The 22,100-nt window shown below is 16.5% G+C and overlaps 7 protein-coding genes across 7 annotated transcripts in view; 5 read left to right on the top strand and 2 right to left on the bottom strand.

Moving 5' to 3' along the window:
* Positions 1 to 1,661, top strand: part of PADL01_1426100 (dynein-associated protein, putative) — a gene marked incomplete at both ends in the record, with an annotated part of 1,824 nt that extends 163 nt beyond the window's left edge. The window contains one exon of the mRNA XM_028684532.1: positions 1 to 1,661. This exon is cut by the window's left edge and continues 163 nt beyond it. Within this exon, the coding sequence (XP_028540601.1) occupies positions 1 to 1,661 (1,661 nt within the window).
* Positions 1,662 to 2,608: 947 nt separating this feature from the next.
* Positions 2,609 to 3,814, top strand: PADL01_1426000 (protein arginine N-methyltransferase 1; the record flags this gene model as incomplete). The annotated part of the gene is made up of 1 exon (XM_028684531.1): positions 2,609 to 3,814. The coding sequence occupies one exon, from the start codon at positions 2,609 to 2,611 to the stop codon at positions 3,812 to 3,814; it is 1,206 nt and encodes a 401-aa protein (XP_028540600.1).
* A 2,375-nt stretch (positions 3,815 to 6,189) lies between these two features.
* PADL01_1425900 (basic transcription factor 3b, putative) lies at positions 6,190 to 6,705 on the top strand (the record flags this gene model as incomplete). The annotated part of the gene is made up of 1 exon (XM_028684530.1): positions 6,190 to 6,705. One exon carries the CDS (start codon positions 6,190 to 6,192, stop codon positions 6,703 to 6,705), a length of 516 nt encoding a protein of 171 aa, XP_028540599.1.
* A 1,901-nt stretch (positions 6,706 to 8,606) lies between these two features.
* PADL01_1425800 (60S ribosomal protein L21) lies at positions 8,607 to 9,092 on the top strand (the record flags this gene model as incomplete). Its single annotated transcript, XM_028684529.1, has 1 exon — positions 8,607 to 9,092. The coding sequence occupies one exon, from the start codon at positions 8,607 to 8,609 to the stop codon at positions 9,090 to 9,092; it is 486 nt and encodes a 161-aa protein (XP_028540598.1).
* A 1,702-nt stretch (positions 9,093 to 10,794) lies between these two features.
* Positions 10,795 to 12,363, top strand: PADL01_1425700 (conserved Plasmodium protein, unknown function; the record flags this gene model as incomplete). The annotated part of the gene is made up of 4 exons (XM_028684528.1): positions 10,795 to 11,077; positions 11,254 to 11,932; positions 12,071 to 12,145; positions 12,294 to 12,363. The coding sequence occupies 4 exons, from the start codon at positions 10,795 to 10,797 to the stop codon at positions 12,361 to 12,363; spliced, it is 1,107 nt and encodes a 368-aa protein (XP_028540597.1).
* A 764-nt stretch (positions 12,364 to 13,127) lies between these two features.
* Positions 13,128 to 15,769, bottom strand: PADL01_1425600 (conserved Plasmodium protein, unknown function; the record flags this gene model as incomplete). Its single annotated transcript, XM_028684527.1, is given in 2 exon segments — positions 13,128 to 15,236; positions 15,254 to 15,769. The coding sequence occupies 2 exon segments, from the start codon at positions 15,767 to 15,769 to the stop codon at positions 13,128 to 13,130; spliced, it is 2,625 nt and encodes an 874-aa protein (XP_028540596.1).
* An 882-nt stretch (positions 15,770 to 16,651) lies between these two features.
* Positions 16,652 to 18,062, bottom strand: PADL01_1425500 (conserved Plasmodium protein, unknown function; the record flags this gene model as incomplete). Its single annotated transcript, XM_028684526.1, has 4 exons — positions 16,652 to 16,903; positions 17,021 to 17,111; positions 17,201 to 17,342; positions 17,468 to 18,062. The coding sequence occupies 4 exons, from the start codon at positions 18,060 to 18,062 to the stop codon at positions 16,652 to 16,654; spliced, it is 1,080 nt and encodes a 359-aa protein (XP_028540595.1).
* Between the last annotated feature and the right edge of the window lie 4,038 nt (positions 18,063 to 22,100).

Here is a 22,100-nt window from a genome sequence, read left to right as displayed (position 1 = left end):
TAAAAAAATATAGTGAGCAGTATGTAAATATTGAGAGTTTAAAATTAGAAAATAAATTTTTTTATCATAATGAAGGTGGATGGACAAAAGATGTAGATATAAGTGAACAACAAAATAAAATAAAATATATTAAGAGGTTAGATAAAGATATAAATTTAATTAATAGTTTAAAAATATTAATGAATGAAACAACAAAAATATTAAATAAAAATAATAGTATAAATATATATGAAGAATATTTTAAAAATGATTTACAGAATGAAGAAAATTTTAAAATAAAATCTATATTAGTTATTAAAGATAAAATGAGAAAATATCAAAGATTTATTACATCTATTAAATGGTCTACAGATAATACATATAAATTAGCTATATCATATTGTGTAAATGATTATCAAAAAATTCTAAATAATTCACCTAAAAATTGTTTATTATATAATTTAAATCAAATTAATAATCCTTATCAAACTTTATATTCTAAAACATTTATAAAATGTATGAGATTTAATCATAAGAATTCAGATCTATTATTAGCTGGTTCATATGATGGCACAGTTAACTTATGGGATCTAAGAAAAAAAAATACTTTATGTGAATCATCATCTATAAATGTAAGTCATAAAAATACAGTTCATGATATTATATGGTTACAAACAAAAACAAATAATCATTGTTTATCTATATCTAGTGATGGTTTATCTTTAATTTGGGATATACGAAATTTTACTGAACCTATTGAATCCTTTTATTTGAATAAAGATCCTTCAGAGATATGTGAGCTAGTTGAAACTACAAACAATGAGTTACAAGATCTTTCAAAAATATCTAACGACATAAATAATAATAATAGTAATAATATTAATATATTGCATAATAACAATACAAACGTAAATACAATGAATAAATTATTATTTAATAATGCCACTTCTACCATTACTTCTAAAAATTTATATTACAGTCCAAATTGTTTAGAATGGAATCTAGAAGCTGGACCATCCAAAATTTTAATAGGAACAGATGAAGGATATATTTTATCTTTATCCAAAAGACAAGCCAAAAATTTAGAACTACTACAAAAATATGGAGCATCAAATGAAAAACATCTTTCTAGTATTACAAGTATTAAAAGAATACCAATCAATTTAAAATATTTTTTATCAACAGATAAATGGGGATTTAATATCTGGTCAGAAGATATTAAATTTCCAATCATTTCAAATTATTATAATGAATGTGTTATTAATAAAGGTTTATGGATTTATGATTCTTTATTCTTTATGATAATACGAAAAGATGGATACTTAGATTTCTGGAACCTACTTTATAATTTTAATCAACCTATTATTAAACATAAAATTTGTAATTGCTCAATCACTGAAATAGATTCACATGCAAATAATAAATATGTAGCTATAGGAAACGAACTGGGAGATATACATATACTGAAACTTGGAGATAGCTTTTGTAAAAATTCTAGTGAAGAAAAAAATGCACTTGATGAACTCTTTGAGAGAGAATCCAAACGTGAAAAAAATCTAGAATACATCAGAAAACAACTTAACTGTGTCAAGAAAACAAAGGAATATTTAAATGTTCAAGATATTGAAATTTTAGAAGACGTATTAAGAGAAACAGAAAAGGAATACGAATCAATAACATGACACAAAAATGTATACATATATATGTATATATATATATATATATATATATTATATGTACCCATTATATTTATATATCACAATACTTTTTATATAATTTATATAAAATTGACCAATAAAACATATATTATAATATATATATATATTATAACCTTTTAAAGTTTATACAATTAATTTTTTTTTTTTTTTTCTTTCATTTAATTGATATTTTTAATTCTCTCCAAAAAAAAAAAAAAAAAAAGAAAGTGTTAATAATATTTATTTATTAAATTTAATATGTTTAAAAATGTATTAATTGTAAACAAATATCATTTTACAGTATTATGCATATATAATTATATATATATATATATAATAAATAATATATAGAAGGCTGAACGTATTTAAAAAAAAAAAAAAATATTATATATATATAATATAATACAATTTTTATTATATATATTTTTTTATGGAGAGAAAAAATAATTAACCTAATTTTATATATTTAAAAAAAAAAAATTCTTAAAAAAGTGACAAATTCATGAAAAAAAATATAAAATGAAAAATTAAGAAAAAAGAACAAACATTATGTGTTTCATAATATAAAGTTATGTTTATTTTCATTGGTTTTTGTAAAATATAAATTACATATTTTAAGATTTATATTGATTTATTGTATAGGCATTTGTTCATATTTTTTTTTTTATTTTTTATTTTTTTTTGTATGATCGTATAAAATTAAATTAATATTAGGGGAATAATTGAACTTGTAGAAAGCACCTTATATTTGATTAAACCATAACTCATATGCACACATAAATATTACATATATATATATATATATATATAAACACATTCATAATATATATTATATAAATAATTGACCCCTATAAGGATAAATAAATTGTAGAAATTTTGTTCATATTTAATTCCTTTTAGGGAAAATCAAAGAAAAAAGAAAAAAAAAAAAAATGACGAACAAATTCAACAAAATAAATAAGAATAATTACGAAACACGAGAAGCAGTTTATTACGATAAGGGAAGTAGAATTAATTCGAACAAAGAAAAAGAAATGAAAGAGTTTAAGGAAGATGAACTAAAAGAATTTTTTAATAAATGGAATCCGTTTTATAAAGAAAAATTAAATGGTGAGATAGAAAAGAAAAACTTTATAAATTTTGATGGAGAAAAAAAACTGGAAAATGGAAATAATGAATATTTTAATTCTTACAACTATATACATATACATGAAGATATGATAAAAGATGAAGTAAGAACACGAACATATTATGATTCTATAAGAAAAAATGAACATTTAATAAAAGATAAAATAGTTTTGGATGTAGGTTGTGGTACAGGTATCCTTTCTTTTTTTGCAGCAACACATGGTGCCAAACATGTATATAGCATTGAAAAAAGTGATATAATATATACAGCTATAAAAATAAGGGATGAAAATAATTTGACTGAGAAAGTAACATTTCTTAAAGGATTAGCAGAAGAAATTGAATTACCTGTTGATAAGGTTGATATAATAATATCAGAATGGATGGGATATTGTTTATTATATGAAAATATGCTTGATACAGTTTTATATTGTAGAGATAAATGGTTAAAGGAAGGTGGATTAATTTTTCCTGACAAAGCACATATGTATATTGCAGGAATTGAAGACAGTTTATATAGAGAAGAAAAATTTGATTTTTGGAAAAATTGTTATGATTTAAATTTTTCATCTGTTTTACCAATAATTAAAGAAGAAGTTGTTATAGATTATGTAGATAGAAATTTTGTTGTGACAGATTCATGTTGTATATTAACTTTAGATTTAAATACATGTACAACAGATCAATTATCATTTGTTTCACCTTTTCAATTAAAAATGATCAGAAAAGATTATTTACATGCACTAGTCATATGGTTTGATATATCATTTTCCGCTTGTCATACGGAAGTTAGTTTTACCACAGGACCATATGGAGCACATACTCATTGGAAACAAATTGTTCTTTACACAGATCACATTTTAACAGCTGAGAGAAATGAAATATTAAAAGGTATATTTGCTTTGAAAAGAAATCAAAAAAATAAAAGACATATTGATATGAAGTTGCATTATATTTTTGACGGTGTGCACACAAAAGCGAAGTCTACACAATTATTTAATATTAGCTAGTTGTACAAAAAAAAAAAAAAAATAAAAAAAAAATAAAAAAAAAAAATAAAAAAAATAATAAAAATAAATAAATAATTAATTAAATAATTAATTAAATAATTAATTAAACAATTAATTAAATATGTACGTTGCGTATATATATAAAAAAATAATAATAAACAAAATAGAGCATATTTGAAAAATATTATAAATATGGTAACAATTTTAAATATTTTTCCTGAACTGTTCATATAAATATATATAATATATATATATGTATTTTTTTTTATATATATATTTTAGCTAACTATTTTTGCATAATTAAAAAATTTAGTATATTTTATTAATATAACTACGTATAAAAAAAAAAAAAAAAAATATTAAAATAAGAACAATTAAAGGTTGCACCTTAATATATATATATATAACATATATATGCTTGTTTATATTTTAATTTTTTTTTTTTTTAATTAATATTTTTAACTTTTAAAGTTGTATATACACTTGATACATAAAAATATTTCTTATATTTATGTTTTACTGTTTATCTTTAATGTTTTTTTTTTTTTTTTTTTTTTTTTTTGCTATTCTTATTATAATTATATTATTATATTTATTTTTTAACTTTTTAAATATATTTTATAAAATAATATATCATATATATATAATATATATAATGAATTAATTTAGGATTTTTTAAAGAGCTACTAATAGTTAAAAAATAAAATTAAAAATAACAACCGCGCTATATATATATATATATATATATATATATATATGGTAAATATTGTTATACAAAAAAATGGTTTTCTAAAAATATTTTTAATGGTAATTCAAAAGATACTACATTGAGATCATATTATTCTAATATTTAACAAAAATAAAATAAGATAAATTAAAATACCAAAAAATATACATATATAATATTTACTATAGAATAAAAGAAAAAAATATATTCTCCATGTTTTTTACATGTTTTATAAGATGATATAGATTTTAATATAAAAATAATATGTTTATAACAGTTATAATTATTTTTTAATTTAAATAAAAAAATATCTACATATTATTATATATATAGAAAATTTTCACAGAATGATATATTTTGTTGCTATTTTCATATAAATAAAATTTGAAAATATAAAATGTACCTAATTGATATTATATAATATATATAGTTAAATATATGGTATTAAATATAATATAATATTATATATATATATAATAATGTATATATTTTATTAGAACATATAAATTTTTATATTGTTATTTAAATATCTCTTTTTGGATATTCCCCTTTTAATAATTTTTTTTTTTATTGATAAATGTATTTTATATATTTATATATATATATATTTATAAAAAAATATTATAGATATTTATTATATATAATATACTAAATTAAATACATGTTATATTTTATATATTTATTATACATTTTGTGATGATACATTATATATTATATATATATATATATATATATATATATATAATATAGTTATATTGAAGATTGACCCTTTCATCTAATAATTATATAAAATATAGAAAAAAGAAACAAAACATATATTAAAAAGCTTATTCATAATATGATTATATATTATAATAATATGCAGATTTAATTAATCTTTATTATTATAAAAACATATAGGCTTGCAATTATACTATTTTTTTGTATATAAATAATAATATAATATTATAGCATAAAAAATAAAAATGTATATTTTATTATATCATCCATATATAATATTTTTTTGCTGAAAATAATAAAGATATAAGTAATAAAAAAAAATTCCAACTTGCAGTTTAAAAAATAAATATATGTAAATATAATAAACCATGGATTTTTAATTTTATGTAATAATATAATAAATATAATAAAATATAAATTTTAATATTTTTTCTATAAAAAAAAAAAAAAAAAAAACAATATTAATATATATATATATATACATATATAAATATACATATATTATATATAGATATTCGTATATTTATATCGTGTACACTTTTGTATATTTATAAAATAATTTCATTTTGTTTATCAAAAAAAAAAAAAAAAAAAAAAAAAGTATATTTTTTTTTTCTTTTGAAAGCAAGAAGAGGAGTTATAGTTTATATATAAGTATTAATATAAATATATATTGAAGAATTAATATAATAATAATATAAAGGGTAGTTTATTTTGTGTATACGAAATATATATATATATTATATATATAATTTATATATTCCATATTTAATAAAGTATATTTAAAGGGGATTAGGTTATTATTACTATAATTATTTTTATTTTCTTTTTTGTACCTTAAAAAAAAAGAAGAAGAGTTATAAATAAATAATTATATATATATATATATATATTTACATATACATAATCATATAAAGGTTAAAACAAGATGGAAAAAATATCACCAGAAATATTAGCCGCAAGAGCTAAACTAAAAGAAAAGATGGGAGGTAACCTAAGACAAATAGGTGGTAAAGGAAGTGCTAGAAGAAAGATAAAGAAAGTACACAAAAATTCAATATCGAATGAAAAGAAAATCAACATCATTTTAAAAAAAATAGGTGCATCTTATTTCGGTGATGTAGATGAAATATGTATTTATAGAACAGGAGATACTTTCTTAGAATTTAAAAGGCCAAAACTATGTGCATCATTACAATCTAATACATATATTGTTACAGGTAAATTTAATGAACAAAAAATAGATATAAACAAACTTTTTGAAGGATTAAAAGGAAATAAAAACTTAGATATGAATCTTCTTGAAAAAATTAAAAATGATCCAAACATAAAAAATATTTTAAATAAAGAAGCAGAAGATACACCAAAAAGAGAAGATGAAGAAGAAGAAGCTAATGATATACCAGATCTAGTAGAAAATTTTGAAGAAGTTTCCAAAGATTAAATAAATCATTATTTTATATATATATATATATATATATATAACAAAAAAGATTAATCGTTAAATATATAACTGCTTTAATTTTTTTTTTTTTTTTTTTTTATTATGTTTTTATTTCTTCCCAATTTTTTATATATAATAATAAACTAAATCCTATTTCTTGCCAAAAAAAAAAAAATATATATATATATATATATATATATTGTAGACATAATTAATATTATTTTATATGTGAATATCTATGTACCCCTTTTTTATTTTATTCTCTTTTATAATTATTATTTTTTTATATTTCATGATAATGTAGTGGATATATATATAAAATATATATATAATAAAATTAACTTATTTTAAAATATTTTAATTATTTAAATAAGAAAATATGTAAATTAATATATATATGTAAATATATATATATATACAAACGTTTCATTGATAAAAAGGATGAATAGGTCAACATGAATAGATCTTTTTTTTTTTTTGTGTGTGATCAATTAAATATTTTTAAGAACATTTTAGCTGTAGAACGTTCACAATTATATGTCTATATGACAAACGAAAGGTTGTTCATTTTTTTATAAAAAAATCATCAAAATGGTATCACATAAAAATGAATATATTTGATAATAATATAAATTTCTTATTTTACATTATATATATATATATATAATATTTTCTAAACAAATGTAGGGAGACAATGTAAATTACTTTTAAAAGGACTGTGTACATGTTAAAATAGGATATAAAAACTGGTATAATAATAATAATAATAATACATATAATTATATATATTATTATAATATATCACATAATTTTTTCTTTTTTTTTTTATTTTTTTTCTCAAAGGAAAAGATATAACATGATAAAAAAAGAAAAAGAAAAAGAAAAAATTATATATATAAAGTTCCCTATAAAAAGGTACAATATATTTTATACATAAAAAAAAAAGAAATATATATATATATATATATATATATATATATATACATATATATTATATTATGTGATCAATAAATATGTAATTAATAATTTTAAAGAATTTATGAGAAAAAAATATATATTATCTTTTTTTTTTTTTGAAAGTATAAGATTTATTATAAATATTATTATAATATATGAATATTGATATATATGATATTATATATAATAAATAATATTTATGGGGTATTTTTTACTATATATATATAATATATATATATATAACCCCTTTATATGCTCCTTAATATATAATATATATATAATATATCATAAGATAATATTTATTATATTGTATATACGTAAAAATAAAAAACTTGATTACTAATATTTAATGCCTATTATTTTTAATTCGTACATTTTGATATATATATGTATATATATATATATGTAGAGAGAAAAAAAAAAAAAAATAATAAATAAATATAATAATATTATTATTTATATAATATAATTATATACATAAATATATTAATCATATTTTACTATGCTCTTTTTTTTTTTTTTTTTTTTTTTTTCTTCTTCTTCCCTTTTGTTATTCATTCATAATTTTTTTATAAAACGATAATAAAAAAAAAAAAAAAAAAAAAAAATTACATATTTATAATATATAATTATATTTGTATTTTTATAAACATTTATTTTATTATATATATATAATATATTTATATATATAATTTCATTTAAATGTTAATATAAAATTGATATACTTTTTTTTATTTTTTTTTTATTTTTATATAAATTTTGAAAAAAAAAAAAAATAGTTTAAAATATTATTCTTTTGAATAAGTTAGAAAATAAAGAAATAAAAAAATATAATATATATATATATATATATATATATATATATATATATATTTTGTACGTAAAATTAGAAGGTGATTTTATATTTATTTTATTTAAAAAATTAAAAGAATAGAAGAAAAAAGATGGGAGGAAAATCAAGAGGAAAAAGGTCAGGTACTCGATTTAAGTTTTCTAAAAAATTTAGAAAACATGGAGAATGTACTGCAAATAAATATCTAGAAAAATTAAATTATGGTGATTATGTTGATATAGTATGTGATTCTACACAACAAAAAGGTATGCCATTTAATTATTATCATGGAAGAACAGGTAAAATATTTCATATAACCAAAAGAGGTGTAGGTGTATTAGTAAATAAAAGAGTTAAACATCGTATTGAACAAAAAAAAGTTTGTGTAAGAATAGAACATGTTAGAAAATCAAGATGTAATGAAGATTTCTTATTAAGAAAAATTAAAAATGCTGAATTAATTAAAGAAGCCAAATTAAAAAATGAACATATAAATATAAAAAGAAAAACTGAAGGACCAAAACCAGCAGCTATGATTCAGGTACCACCATCAAAAATTATTACCATAGAACCATTACCATTTTATGAAGAATATTAAATGGAAATTTATATATATATATATATATATATATATGATAATATGTAATATTATCATATGATATCAATATGTAAATATATAAATATATAAATATATATATATATGTATATATATTTAAACATGTATACAAAGATCCCAAAAAAAAAAAAAATATAAAAAAATAAAAATTAAAAATATCTACATATAATATATATATATATATTATACATTTTATAAGACTGAATGAAGCTCACCAAAAATATGTGTATATTTATTATTTTATTTTATTATTATTTTTTTTTTTTTTTTGCTCTTATATGTTTTTAATATATATATATATATACATATGTGTATGTATTTTTATTATTCACATATATATATTTATACCTTTAATAGTTTCTTTTCATTTTTAATTTCTTTTATTTATATATATATATTTTTTTTTTTTTTTTTTTTTTTTTTTTTTTTAAAAACATATGGAGAGAAATATGTTCCTAAAAAAAAAAATTTATATTTTTGAGAATTAATCATGTTATATAAAAAATATTATTAAAGAAAAGAAGCACACCTTAAAAGAAGGAAATATATACATACATACATACATATATATATATAAAAGAATCAAGAATAGAAAAAGTGAAAAATAATTATTTATTTCCATAAAATAGAAAAAAAATATAAAATTGTGATTCCTAATTTTTTCTTCTTATAGTCAAAATGTTAAATACATGACTTGAGAGATCCATTTTAAAAATATTAGAAAAAAAAAATATATATATATATATTTCTTTTATATTTTCATTTCGCATTCTTTTCTTATTTCATAGAATAAAAAAAAATATATTAAAAAATATAGATCAACAAATAAATATAAATATAATATATATATATTATATATTTTCCTTTTTTTGGTGTTAACAATTTTGTGCAAATTTGTTGATACAACGTTAAAATAAAAAAAAAAAAAAATAATAAATGAAATAATAAGATAAAATAAAATAATATGTTAAAAGAGCCTTATTCTAACTAATAATAAGGATATTATATTTATTTTATAATTAAATCTTTTTTTTTTTTTTTTTTTTTTTTTTGATATAAATAATATATTATATATATATATATAATATTATTTATTATATTTATGTTAATAATATAATTTTGAATTTTCTACCGTTCACTTTATTACCTATAATATAAGAAAATTAAAATATATATATATATATATATATATATAATTTTATATTTATTTATTTTTTTAGGACTGAGTACAATTTGTACCTTGGAAAAAATAATAATATTATATTTATTCATATTTCAAATATAGAGATTTAAAAAATATTATTATATTATATATTATATAAATATTATTACATCCCCTACAACATTTAAAAATAACAACGTGTTCTTTATTTTTTTTATTAATCCACTGTTATATATATGTATATTTTATTTTTTAATTTTTTTTAAGGAGTATATATAAATATCACATTTTTCAAAGAAAAAAAAAAAAAAAAAAATATATATATATATATATATATATATATATATATATATAATTAAATATTTGTAAATATATAACATTAATATAATAGTACCTTCAAAAGATAATTTTCCATCATCATATTTTTAATAATATAAATATATTTAAATATTTAAATATATATATATATTTATATATTGATTTATTTTTGATTTATTTTTTTAAAAAAGCCTTTTTAAAAATATGGAAGAACAAAATGAAGAAATCGAAAAAACCGTTGAAGAGAATGAAGAAATAAGTGAAGATGTTTATGAAGAATTATTTTTATTTGCAAGTAGTGATAATGAGGTTGTAAAAAAAGAGAGTTTAAGAATAATATTAAGTTTATTAGAAGAAAAAGAATTTGTTGATCATATAATAAAAAATAATAAAAAATATTTAAAAACCTTAATATCAAGTTTGAATTCAAGATGTAAATTATTGACCCTCGAATGTTTGTTAAATTTATCAGCACAATTACCAAAGGGTAAGAAATGAAACATAATATATATATATATATATATATATATATATTGATGTGTTTTTTGTTTTATATATTTTCCATTTAATTATCTTATCCTCCACATTTTCCTTTCATATATATTTTATAAGTAATCATACATTTTTTACTATATATATATATTTTTATTTATTATATTGTAGAACTTACTGAGAGAAACTTGATTGAGATATTATTTGATATGATGAAAGAAGAAGAAAAAATAGAAGAAAATTGTATTGATTTATATATTATGATAATATCCAATTTGACACGATGTAAAGAAGGTGTTTATAAAGTATTAGATATAAATGATGATAGTAATATAAATATTAAAGAAGATAATTTTAAGGTGAGTTTTTTTCTTAATAAGTTATTATATTTTTTTTTCTTACCTATAAAGCCATCAATAAATAAAAACTTAAGTGATAAATATATATATGTTTCTCATGTATTAATAAATATAAGTTCAATAAAAGAAAGTATTGTATTTTTTAAAAATGTAGCTTTTCTAAATAAAATAAGTGATCAAATTTTAAATGTAGAAAGATTTAGAGCTATATTACCATTTATTATAAACTTATGTTTGAATGAAGCTATACATGTATATATTTTTCATGATGATTGTTATTTATTTCCATATGTCCTTTCTTATTTATATACCAATGAATATAATATAACAAAAAATGCATCATATAATAATACAAATAATAATGAAGATTTTAATACACAAAATATACACCACATTATTATGAACAAGTCATCTATATTAGTACCTTGTTCGATTATAAAAAGTAGAATCTTAATTATCTTATTTTATCTTTGTAACAGAGATTATTCACGGTAACTAAAAAAAAAAAACATTAAACATAAAATATAAAATATAAAATATAAAATATAGACATATATATATACATATATATATGTATATTTATATATATATATATATATTTTTTTTTTTTTTTTTTTTTTTTTTTATAGAGAGAAACTTCTTAGTTATGGAATTTCTGACATATTAAAAAATTGGAAGTCATGTGAAAAAAATGCAGAGTTCATGTAATATATATATATAAAAAATATATATGTGTGCACATATATATATATATATATATGTATGTGTTTAATTTATGTGTGATATGATAATATATAGTCATACATACGTCACTACATTTTTATGCACATTTTATTTTCTTTTTCTTTGTAGAGATGATATAGAAAATGTAACAAACAAATTAATCGAGGCATCAAACCCTGGAGAGCCAATAGCTACATGAATGTTTATACCCTAACGTTTTTCAAATATTTTGGAATGTTCGAATATATAATATGTTCACACTGTTACAATAAATAAACATAAACATATTAAATATATATATATATTTAATATGATTATATAAATTTTTCTTTTTTTTCCGTTTCACACAATTTTTTTTTTTTTTTTTTTGAATGTTTTCTTATTTCATTGGAAAATACTAAAATGTTAAATATTACCTAAAATATATATATATATATATATATATAATATTATTATTTGTATAATCATTTTATTTTATTTTATTTATTATTATAATGTATCTTTTAACTTATATTAAATACAAAGAGATTATTTCTTTGTTTTCCTAATTAATAATTAATACTAATAAAAAAAAAAAATAAAAGCACACATATATATATATAATATATATATATATATTTATTTATTCATTACAATATAATGACAAAGAAATAATTATAATCCATTTGTTAAGATACAAAAAAGTGCATATTTTTTAACAAAAAAAATGAATAATATATATACATATATATATATATATTACAAATGTAATATACAAAATTTAAATATGCAAAAAAAAAGGAAAAAATTATGTATTTATAAAGTATAATTATTATATATATAATATATATCACACAAACAAGACACAAAAAAAAAAAAAAAAAAAACAAATATATAAATATATAAATATATAAATATAAATAAATATATATATATATATATATATATATTTATTTATATTTATGTGTGTATACAAAATAAGTGTTATGACTGAGAAAAAATTTGAGATATTAAATTATCCAAATATTTAATTTGATTATTAAATATAGATTGCATATAATTATCAATATTATTAGATACACTTTCTACATTTATATTTTCATCATCAAAAATAGATTCATTATTTCCTTCTATATTATTACTACATATAAATTTATATAATTCATAAAAACAATGATCATCTTCTGAATATGAATTATTATTTAAATTTTCAATGTCACTTTTTTTTTTCTTTTTAATTTCATCAATTAAATTCTGCATGTCATACTTATCAATATATTTACAAATACATGTATTTGATTTTTCTTTTTTGTCCATTTCTTTGTCTTTTTTCATAGAGTTCTTTAAGAGGTTCTCATTTTCTTTTATATTTTTTTTATTCTCTGATGACATTGAATCTATAAACATATCATTTTCATTATTATTATAAACATCTTGTTTTATATTTTGTTCATCTTTATATAGATCATCATTTTCATTTTCCATATTTTTTTCATCTGATATATGATCCATATTTATATTTTTATGTTCTACATTTATGTTATTTGATAAAATGTTTTTATTATTTTCATCATCATTAATAGTTATTTTATTTTTATTACTCAGATGTTCAATACTTTTCCTACGTTCCATATTTTTTATACTTTTTCTTTTATCAAACGTTATTGATGACATGGATAGAGAAAATAGATCTTCATCATTATTAAAATTATCATCATTATTAAAATTATTATCATCATTAAAATTATCATCATCATTAAAATTATCATCATTATTAAAATTATCATCATTATTAAAATTATCATCATTATTAAAATTATTATCATCAATATAATTATTATCTTCACCATTGTGTGATATAAAAAAAAAAGTGTCATCATTTTTCTGTTCTTCTTTTATTAATTCAATCTCATTTGATATATTTTTAGTTTTGTCTTTTTCATCATTTAATATATTAAAATCATCACAATCATTTTTTTTTGAATATTCTTTATATTCATATATCATTTTACTTGTATATGGTATATTAATATTGTCTTTTAAATTTTGAAGATTTTGTTTTTGTTCTTCCTCATTAACAAGATTATTATAATTAAAGTTGTAGTTTATATTATCATCATTATTTTCAAAACACTTAATATCATGATTATTATTTTCTTCATTTGAATAAAAGCCTAAGCGTATTTTAATATTTTTAATAATTTCCTTAACGTTATTTTCAGATGTTTTTTTCTCAAAATAATCATCCATGACCTTTTCATCATGTTCATTCAAACTTTGCTCGTTGTTAAAATTTTTTTTGTTTTTGTTTTTATTTTTGTTTTTGCTTTTATTTTTATTTTTGTTTTTTATTTTTTCCATATTTTCTTCATTATCTTCACTATTTTGATAGTTATCACTTTTTTTTTTTTTTTTCTTTTTTTTTTTTTTGGGAGGGAGGTTTCTCTCTTCGTTTTTTCCTTTTTTACTTTTCTCTTGACCAATTAATGAATCCACATTTTCCACGTTGTCATAAAGACTCTTATTCAATATTTTGTTGTAATCTATAAGTTTTATTTTTTTCTTATGATTATTAAATATATCTTTAAATGAAGAAAATAAATCAAGTTCTTTATCTTCTTCAAAAATATTTGACATATTTTCATCTAATATATCTGATTTGTTTTCATCTAATATATTTGATTTGTTATCATCTAATATATCTGATTTGTTATCATCATCTTCAAAATAAGAAATATTTACATTATCATCATAAATTATATTTTTATTAATAACATTATTTACTATATCAAGGGTATTTTTTTTTTTTTTTTTCTTTTTTTTTTTTTTCTCTCCTCCTTCTTCTTCTTCTTTTATCATTTCATCTATTCTTCCTTTAGATACATCTTTTTTATCATATCCTATGTAGTTTAAATTATTTTGTTTATTTTCCTTTGTATATTTGAATAGAGGTAAATTTTGTTCTTCCATAGAAAATGATTGAAATAGAGAATTTGTGAAATTATATTCTTCTTCATTATTTATTATATCATTAAGATCATTAAGTGATGAAGAATATTTAGTATAAGTATCATGAACTAAAATATTTTTTTGTTCCTTTTTTAAATTTTTTTTTTTTTTTTTTTTTTTTTTTTGATATTACATATTTTTTCATTTCCTATAATATTCGAGTTAGAGAAATTTTGTTCATTGTCTTTTTCTAATACTTTTTTGAACATTTGACTTTTTTTTTTTAAATTGTCATAATTCTTTTCCCATTCTTTTTCGGCTAGTTTCTCAGTATAATAGTAATGGTTGTATTTTAATTTTTCTTTTAAGAGTACTAATCTTTTATTCTTATCACTATGATACAAATTATTACTATTACTATTACAATTACTATTAATATTATTATTATTATCATCACTATAATCTTCATTTTCATGTTTTGTTTGTTTTTCTTTTTTTTTCACGTTGAATATCTTATCCTTTGAAAAATCTCCCCATATAGTCGTCCCTCCATCTTCATCGTGTATATAATCTTTATATTTATCTTTTTCTTCTTTCTTTTCAAAAGAGTTTAAACTTATGTCACTAAATTTAAAAGGTAAGTTATTTATTAAGTCATTCTTTATATCGCTATTCATTTTATTACATTATTATTTCAATCGTTTTTATTTATATATTTATTTGGGGTGTGTGTGCGTGAAGTATATTTATTTTATGTGTTTCATATGCAAACTTTTATTTTTACTATTTTGAATTATATATATAAAAGTAAGCATTCTTTTTTTTAAACTATGTATAAATGGAACCCTCCCAGTATTATACAAAAAAAAAAAAAAAAAAAAAAAAAAAAAAAAAAAAAATATATATATATATATATATATATATATATACATATATACATAAATATGTATATATTTTTGTATTATCCCTTTTATTTTTTTTTTTTTCCTTTTTGCAAATGTATAAAATAAATGAGAATATTGTGAAAAAAGGAAAAAATTTATAAACATAAGAATAATTTCATATATACCATTCTGTAATATTCATACATTATACGATAATATATAAATATATATATGTATATATAATATATAATATATATACATTTATATTATATATATATATATTTGTATTTTTTTTTTTTTTTTTTTAAGAATTATACTATTATATCATTTCAAGTGCGTATGCACATGTGGGACAAGGGGGAAATATCATAATAAAAAATATTAAACAAATAGTTTAATTTTTTTTTTTTTTTTTTTTTTTTTCAAATTATAAACAAGGAACAAAAAAATAAAAAAATAAAATAAAATAAAATAAAACGTAAAAATTGATAAATAAATAAATAAATACATACATAAATATATATATATATATCAGTAAAATACATAAACATATAAGAAACTGTGTAAAAATAAATAATTCGTACAATAATAAAATATATAAATATTTATTTATATATACACAGTATATTATTTTATATATATATTTTTCTTATAAAATAGAATATATAAAAATTTTTATGTTTTTTTTCTTTGCTTAACAGTTGAAGGTTTATTAGTCTCTTCAATTAATTCCACGTTTTCCATAATTTTTTCTTCTATCTTGTCCTCATTGTCATCTTTTATATGAACCCTTTCATACAATTCATAATTGCTTCCCATTTTTTTTTGATTCTTCTTTACGTTTTCTATCTTCTCATTAATAATTATATAAATGATAACTTCCAAAATTAAGGTGACATAAGAAAATAATATTCCACAAATTAATCTCTAAGACAAGGAAAAAAAAATTAAAAAAAATATATACATTCAAACATATATATATATATATATATATATATATGTATATATATATTTACATATATTTTTTTTTTCTTTCCATTTTACTGTTGTGAATTTTGTATATCCCAGTATGAGACTTCCATAATATCCTCCCAAGAAAGTTAAAAATATACCTATTATTAAATTGATACCGTATCTGAAAAAAAAAAAAAAAATATACATATATATATTATATATATATATGTATGTATGGATAAATGCTTATATTCTCTTATAAATTATTACGGATAAGATTTTTTATAATTGCTAAAAAAGTCATTTGCCTGGTTATTTGTATTTCCTACTATCCTTTTATATTCTCTTTCTTCTCTTAATAAATTCTTAAACGTTTTACTGTTTTCGTCTATATTTTCGTATATCCCCCGGTCTACATAAAAAAAAAAAAAAAAAAAAAAAAAAGAGTCACATGTAAAATAAATAAATATATATATATATATATATATATTTATATTTATATTTATATTTATATTTATATTTATTTTTTTATTTTACATGTTATGCATGAACTGTTCATAATATCCTGGAAGTTAATTTTGTCTTTATTATTATTAGTACAATATAAGTTATATATATATACAAGCACACTCAACATATCAATGTTAATACTTTTTTCTTTTAGAAAGTTTTCTAAGGTATTTTTTGAATCACTAAAAATGATATTCCATATTTTTTCATTAATTTTATAGGAACATATTGAATTATTTTTTGAACACCAATTTAATATATCTTCTCTATTTAAAAGAAATAATTCTATGAAATTTTTTATATTTGAAGTAATTTCAACATTTATTATTCTTTTAAAAAAAACACTATCTTCATCTTTCTTTTCGTCATTTTGTGTTGTATTTTGTTTATCCATATCTTCTTTTTTGTTATCATCTATTTTTTTTTTCTTGTCATTAATTTCTAGCTCTTTATTATCATTACATTCCTTCTCTTTCTTTTGTTCATCAACTCTGTTATATGTATATATTTCTTTTTCTTCTTTCAAAAACAAATTATTATTAGAATCATTTTTATTTTTATTATCTTCTTCTATTTTATTACATTTTTCCTCCTGCTTATCTTTTTTAATTTTAATTCGCATTGTTTTGTTTATTATAAAAAAAAAAATTACATTAAGAAAAATTATAAAAATAAAAATAACATGTAATATTTTAATCAACCCCTATAATGTTCTATTTTATTCTTATATATTTTTAGATTCTTATAACTTTGTATTATCATCACATTTGTTCAAAAAAACAAAAAAAAAAAAAAAAAAAAAAATATATATATATATATATACTATATATATATAATAAATAAATACGTATAATTATATATATATATTTATAATACTATAACGAGAAAAATATATATGTATTTAATATTATATTATATATATGTATATATTTTTTTTTTTTCTTTCGTCAATTTAAACAGAACGAAACTTTTTTCATCTGAATAAATTATTTCTTTAAATTGTATAGTAAAAAAACGCAGAAAATTAAAAAAAAAAAAAATAAAGTGATTATCATATATATGCAGGTTTGAATTTTTTTATATGTTTATAAGATATGAATATATATATTTAATATTTAATATTTTTTATTTTTTTTTTTTGAAAAAAAAGGAAATTATGGGAAAATAAAATTAACAATTGTAATATAATATTCTCATAAAATATGTAATATGTAATAACAATATTTTTATTATTTTATTTTATAATTTAATTTTCTGCTTATACTTTTGTTTATTACAAAAATAAAAAAATAACTAGACCTTTTATTTTATTATTTTTTAATTTATATCTATGCAAATATAATGTTACAAATATATATGTTGTTTCTTTTTTTTTTTCTTTTTAAATTTTTTCCCATTCCAATTAAAATAATAAATAAATAAATATATATATATATATATATATATTTTTATATATAATATATGTGTGTATATATATTTTTATTTTGTGTCATTCGAAAGTTGACCTTTTGGTATATATATTTAAAAATACCACAAAATTTAAATAATTCTTCACACGAAATTCAATTTATATGTATTTTTTTTGTTTTCTTTTTTTTTAAAAAGTAAAAAAAATACATAAATGATTGCATTTATAAAAATTATAGAAAGATTATGTCAAAACATATTGTTAAAAATATAAAATAAAATAACATGAAATAAAAATAATAGTTTCATATTAATAATATAATTTTTTTATCCAGTTTTAATTCTGTTGTTCTACACAAACATATGGAATAAAATTATTCCGAAATAAATAAAAGTAAACAAAACAAAATAATACACATTCGTATAAAATTAAAACATATATATTTATAATATATTTAAAATATGTTTATATATATATTTACATATTTTTTTAATATTTTATAGTTTGTGAATTATGTGGCTACTAGCCATTTATGATTTTTTTTTTTTTTAATTTTCCTGAACAATTCAGGTAAAATTGTGAAAATAACTAAAAATAAATAAAAAAAAAAAAAAGGAAAATTGAATAAATAAATAAATAAATAAATAAATAAGAAATATTATATATAGTCAAAATGTGCGTATTGTGTTACTGGAACAATTTTGACATTAGATATTTAGAATGTTAAAAAATTAAATTAAGTGAACATTTAAAAGTTGTGAATAGGTTTTTATGTTTTTTTTTTTTTTTTTTTTTCTGTCACAAGATTGCGAGTGTTTGCAATTTGAAAATGTTTTCTTATTAAAACAGTGAGTCTTTATAAAATGAACAAAAAGAAAAATGGCAAAATATATATAAATAAAAATATATATTTATATATATATGTAAAATATCTTATGGAAGTTTTATAAAATAAAGTGCAAATTTCATTAAAACATCTAAACAGTTAAGAAGTATCGTTATTTATTTATAATATATATATATATGTACATTTTTTTGATATTGATAAAAATGTGTGAACAAAATATTTTGTATTAATCTTACAATACCTTATGGTTTTAATCTTTAATTTCACATATTCTTATTTCCTCCTTTTAAATATTATTAAAACATATTTATCTTCATTATATATATTTATAATACCATTTTTGTTTATCGCATATTTGTATATATATATAATATCTGAAATTTGTTTTTTCTTAATTTTTTATACAACATATATATATATATATATTGTAAATATTTTTGTGTAATCGCTTATGTCTCGTGTAGATGCATTATTTTATAATTAACCATTTTAACTTTATTATTATAAACACTTTCTTTAAATGAAATAAAATTTTTTATATATTTACAAAATTGTCTTAAATGTTATGCAATAAAAATAAAGGAGAAGGAGAAAAACCTTTCTTGTCTTATTTGAAAAAAAAAAAAAAAAAAAAAAAAATTTAGAATTGTACATATGAAATTCTCTTTTTTTATAAGAACGAAATATAAAAGGAATATAAAATTCATGATATAAATTTTATGGAAATAATTTTTTTTTTTTTTTCATTTTATTATTAAATATAAAGAGAGAAATAGAGCTCTCATATATATATATATATATATATATATTCATTTATTTATTTATTTATTTATTTTTAATAATATTTATTCTACATATATAAATTTTTTCTAATAAATATATTTTTATTTAAATAAGTATGTATCATTTAATATAAGAAGAATTTAATTATTAAAATGTAGAGAAAAAAAAAAAAAAAAAAAAGAGAGAATATATATAAATAATATTTTTTTATATATTAATGAAATATGACATATTTTAAGTGTATTTTATAAAAATAAATAATATCATTATATATAATTTTTTTTTAATAAATTTTATATAATATATAATAATGATGTGTATTTTATGATTATATTTATTCTTATTTATTTATTTATTTATTTTTATAATATCCTTTTAGACATATATAATCTTTTTTGTAATATAATTTAGTTTTTAAAATAAATGATCAATTTTTAAAATAAAGGAGATATATGAAGAATATTATATTATTTCATTATATATATATATCTATGATTTTGATTTTTTTTTTACTTAATATATATATAGTGTAATAGATACTTCAAAAAAAAAAATTATTAATAATATATAAATGTGTATATTGCAACATAAACATATTATTATATAGATATATATATTTTTTTTATGTACCATTAGAAGCTTTTATAAAATTTATTAATTTTATTAATTTTATTTATTTATTTATTTTTTTTCAATATTTATAAAAAGCTAAAGACTGTAAGAGAATTTTTAAACATATATAGAAAAATATATAAAGAAATAAATTTGTTTTTGTTTTGTATTCTTTTCTTTTTTTTTAAATAATAGTTAATCATATAAAGGTAAAAAAAAAAAAAAAAAAACAAAACAAAAATTAAAAGTTATTAAAGATAGAGATTTTTAAAGAAATATTTTATAAATATATAATTATTTTGAAAAATTAATGTTTTAGTAAAAATAAATTTTTTCTTTTTTTTTTTAAATAAGTTGAATAAGATATATTAAAAGTAAGAAATTATTAATGTTAAATATATATATATATATAAATCATTATAAAATTATATACATACAATGTTATAAAACAGGACAAATATATTTTTAAGGTAATATTTTAAATAATATTTGAATTAATATTTTTCATCTTTTATTTTTCATTTTATTTTATCATATATAGATAATATTATATATATATATTTGTATATATTCTTGCTTCTATACATTTTTAATAAATATTTTTTTATAGATATTTTTTAAATATATTTTTAATACATATATACACATTTTTAATATATTATATATATTATATATATATATATTTATTTTATTTTATCATATTATTAATTTTTATATAATATTTTTTAAATGTTATATACTAAGATTATGTATTCTTAACTAATTTTTTTTTTTTTTTTTTTTTCATCATTTCTGAATTAAAAAATAGATGATACATGTAGCAAAAAGAAATAATCACAATAATAATTATATATATATATATTTTATATGTGTAACATAACAATAAGTTTTTTTTTTTTTTTTTTTTTTTTTAAAAGATATATAAATAAAATATATATTTATTAAAAATATGTTTGTGCTTTTTATTTTTTTATTTTCATATGTGCACTTATATATATAGATTATATATG

Source organism: Plasmodium sp. gorilla clade G2 (assembly GCF_900097015.1).
Source record: "Plasmodium sp. gorilla clade G2 genome assembly, chromosome: 14".
NCBI classification, from domain to species: Eukaryota; Apicomplexa; class Aconoidasida; order Haemosporida; family Plasmodiidae; genus Plasmodium; species Plasmodium adleri (nom. inval.).
This window is presented reverse-complemented; position numbering and strand designations above follow the sequence as displayed.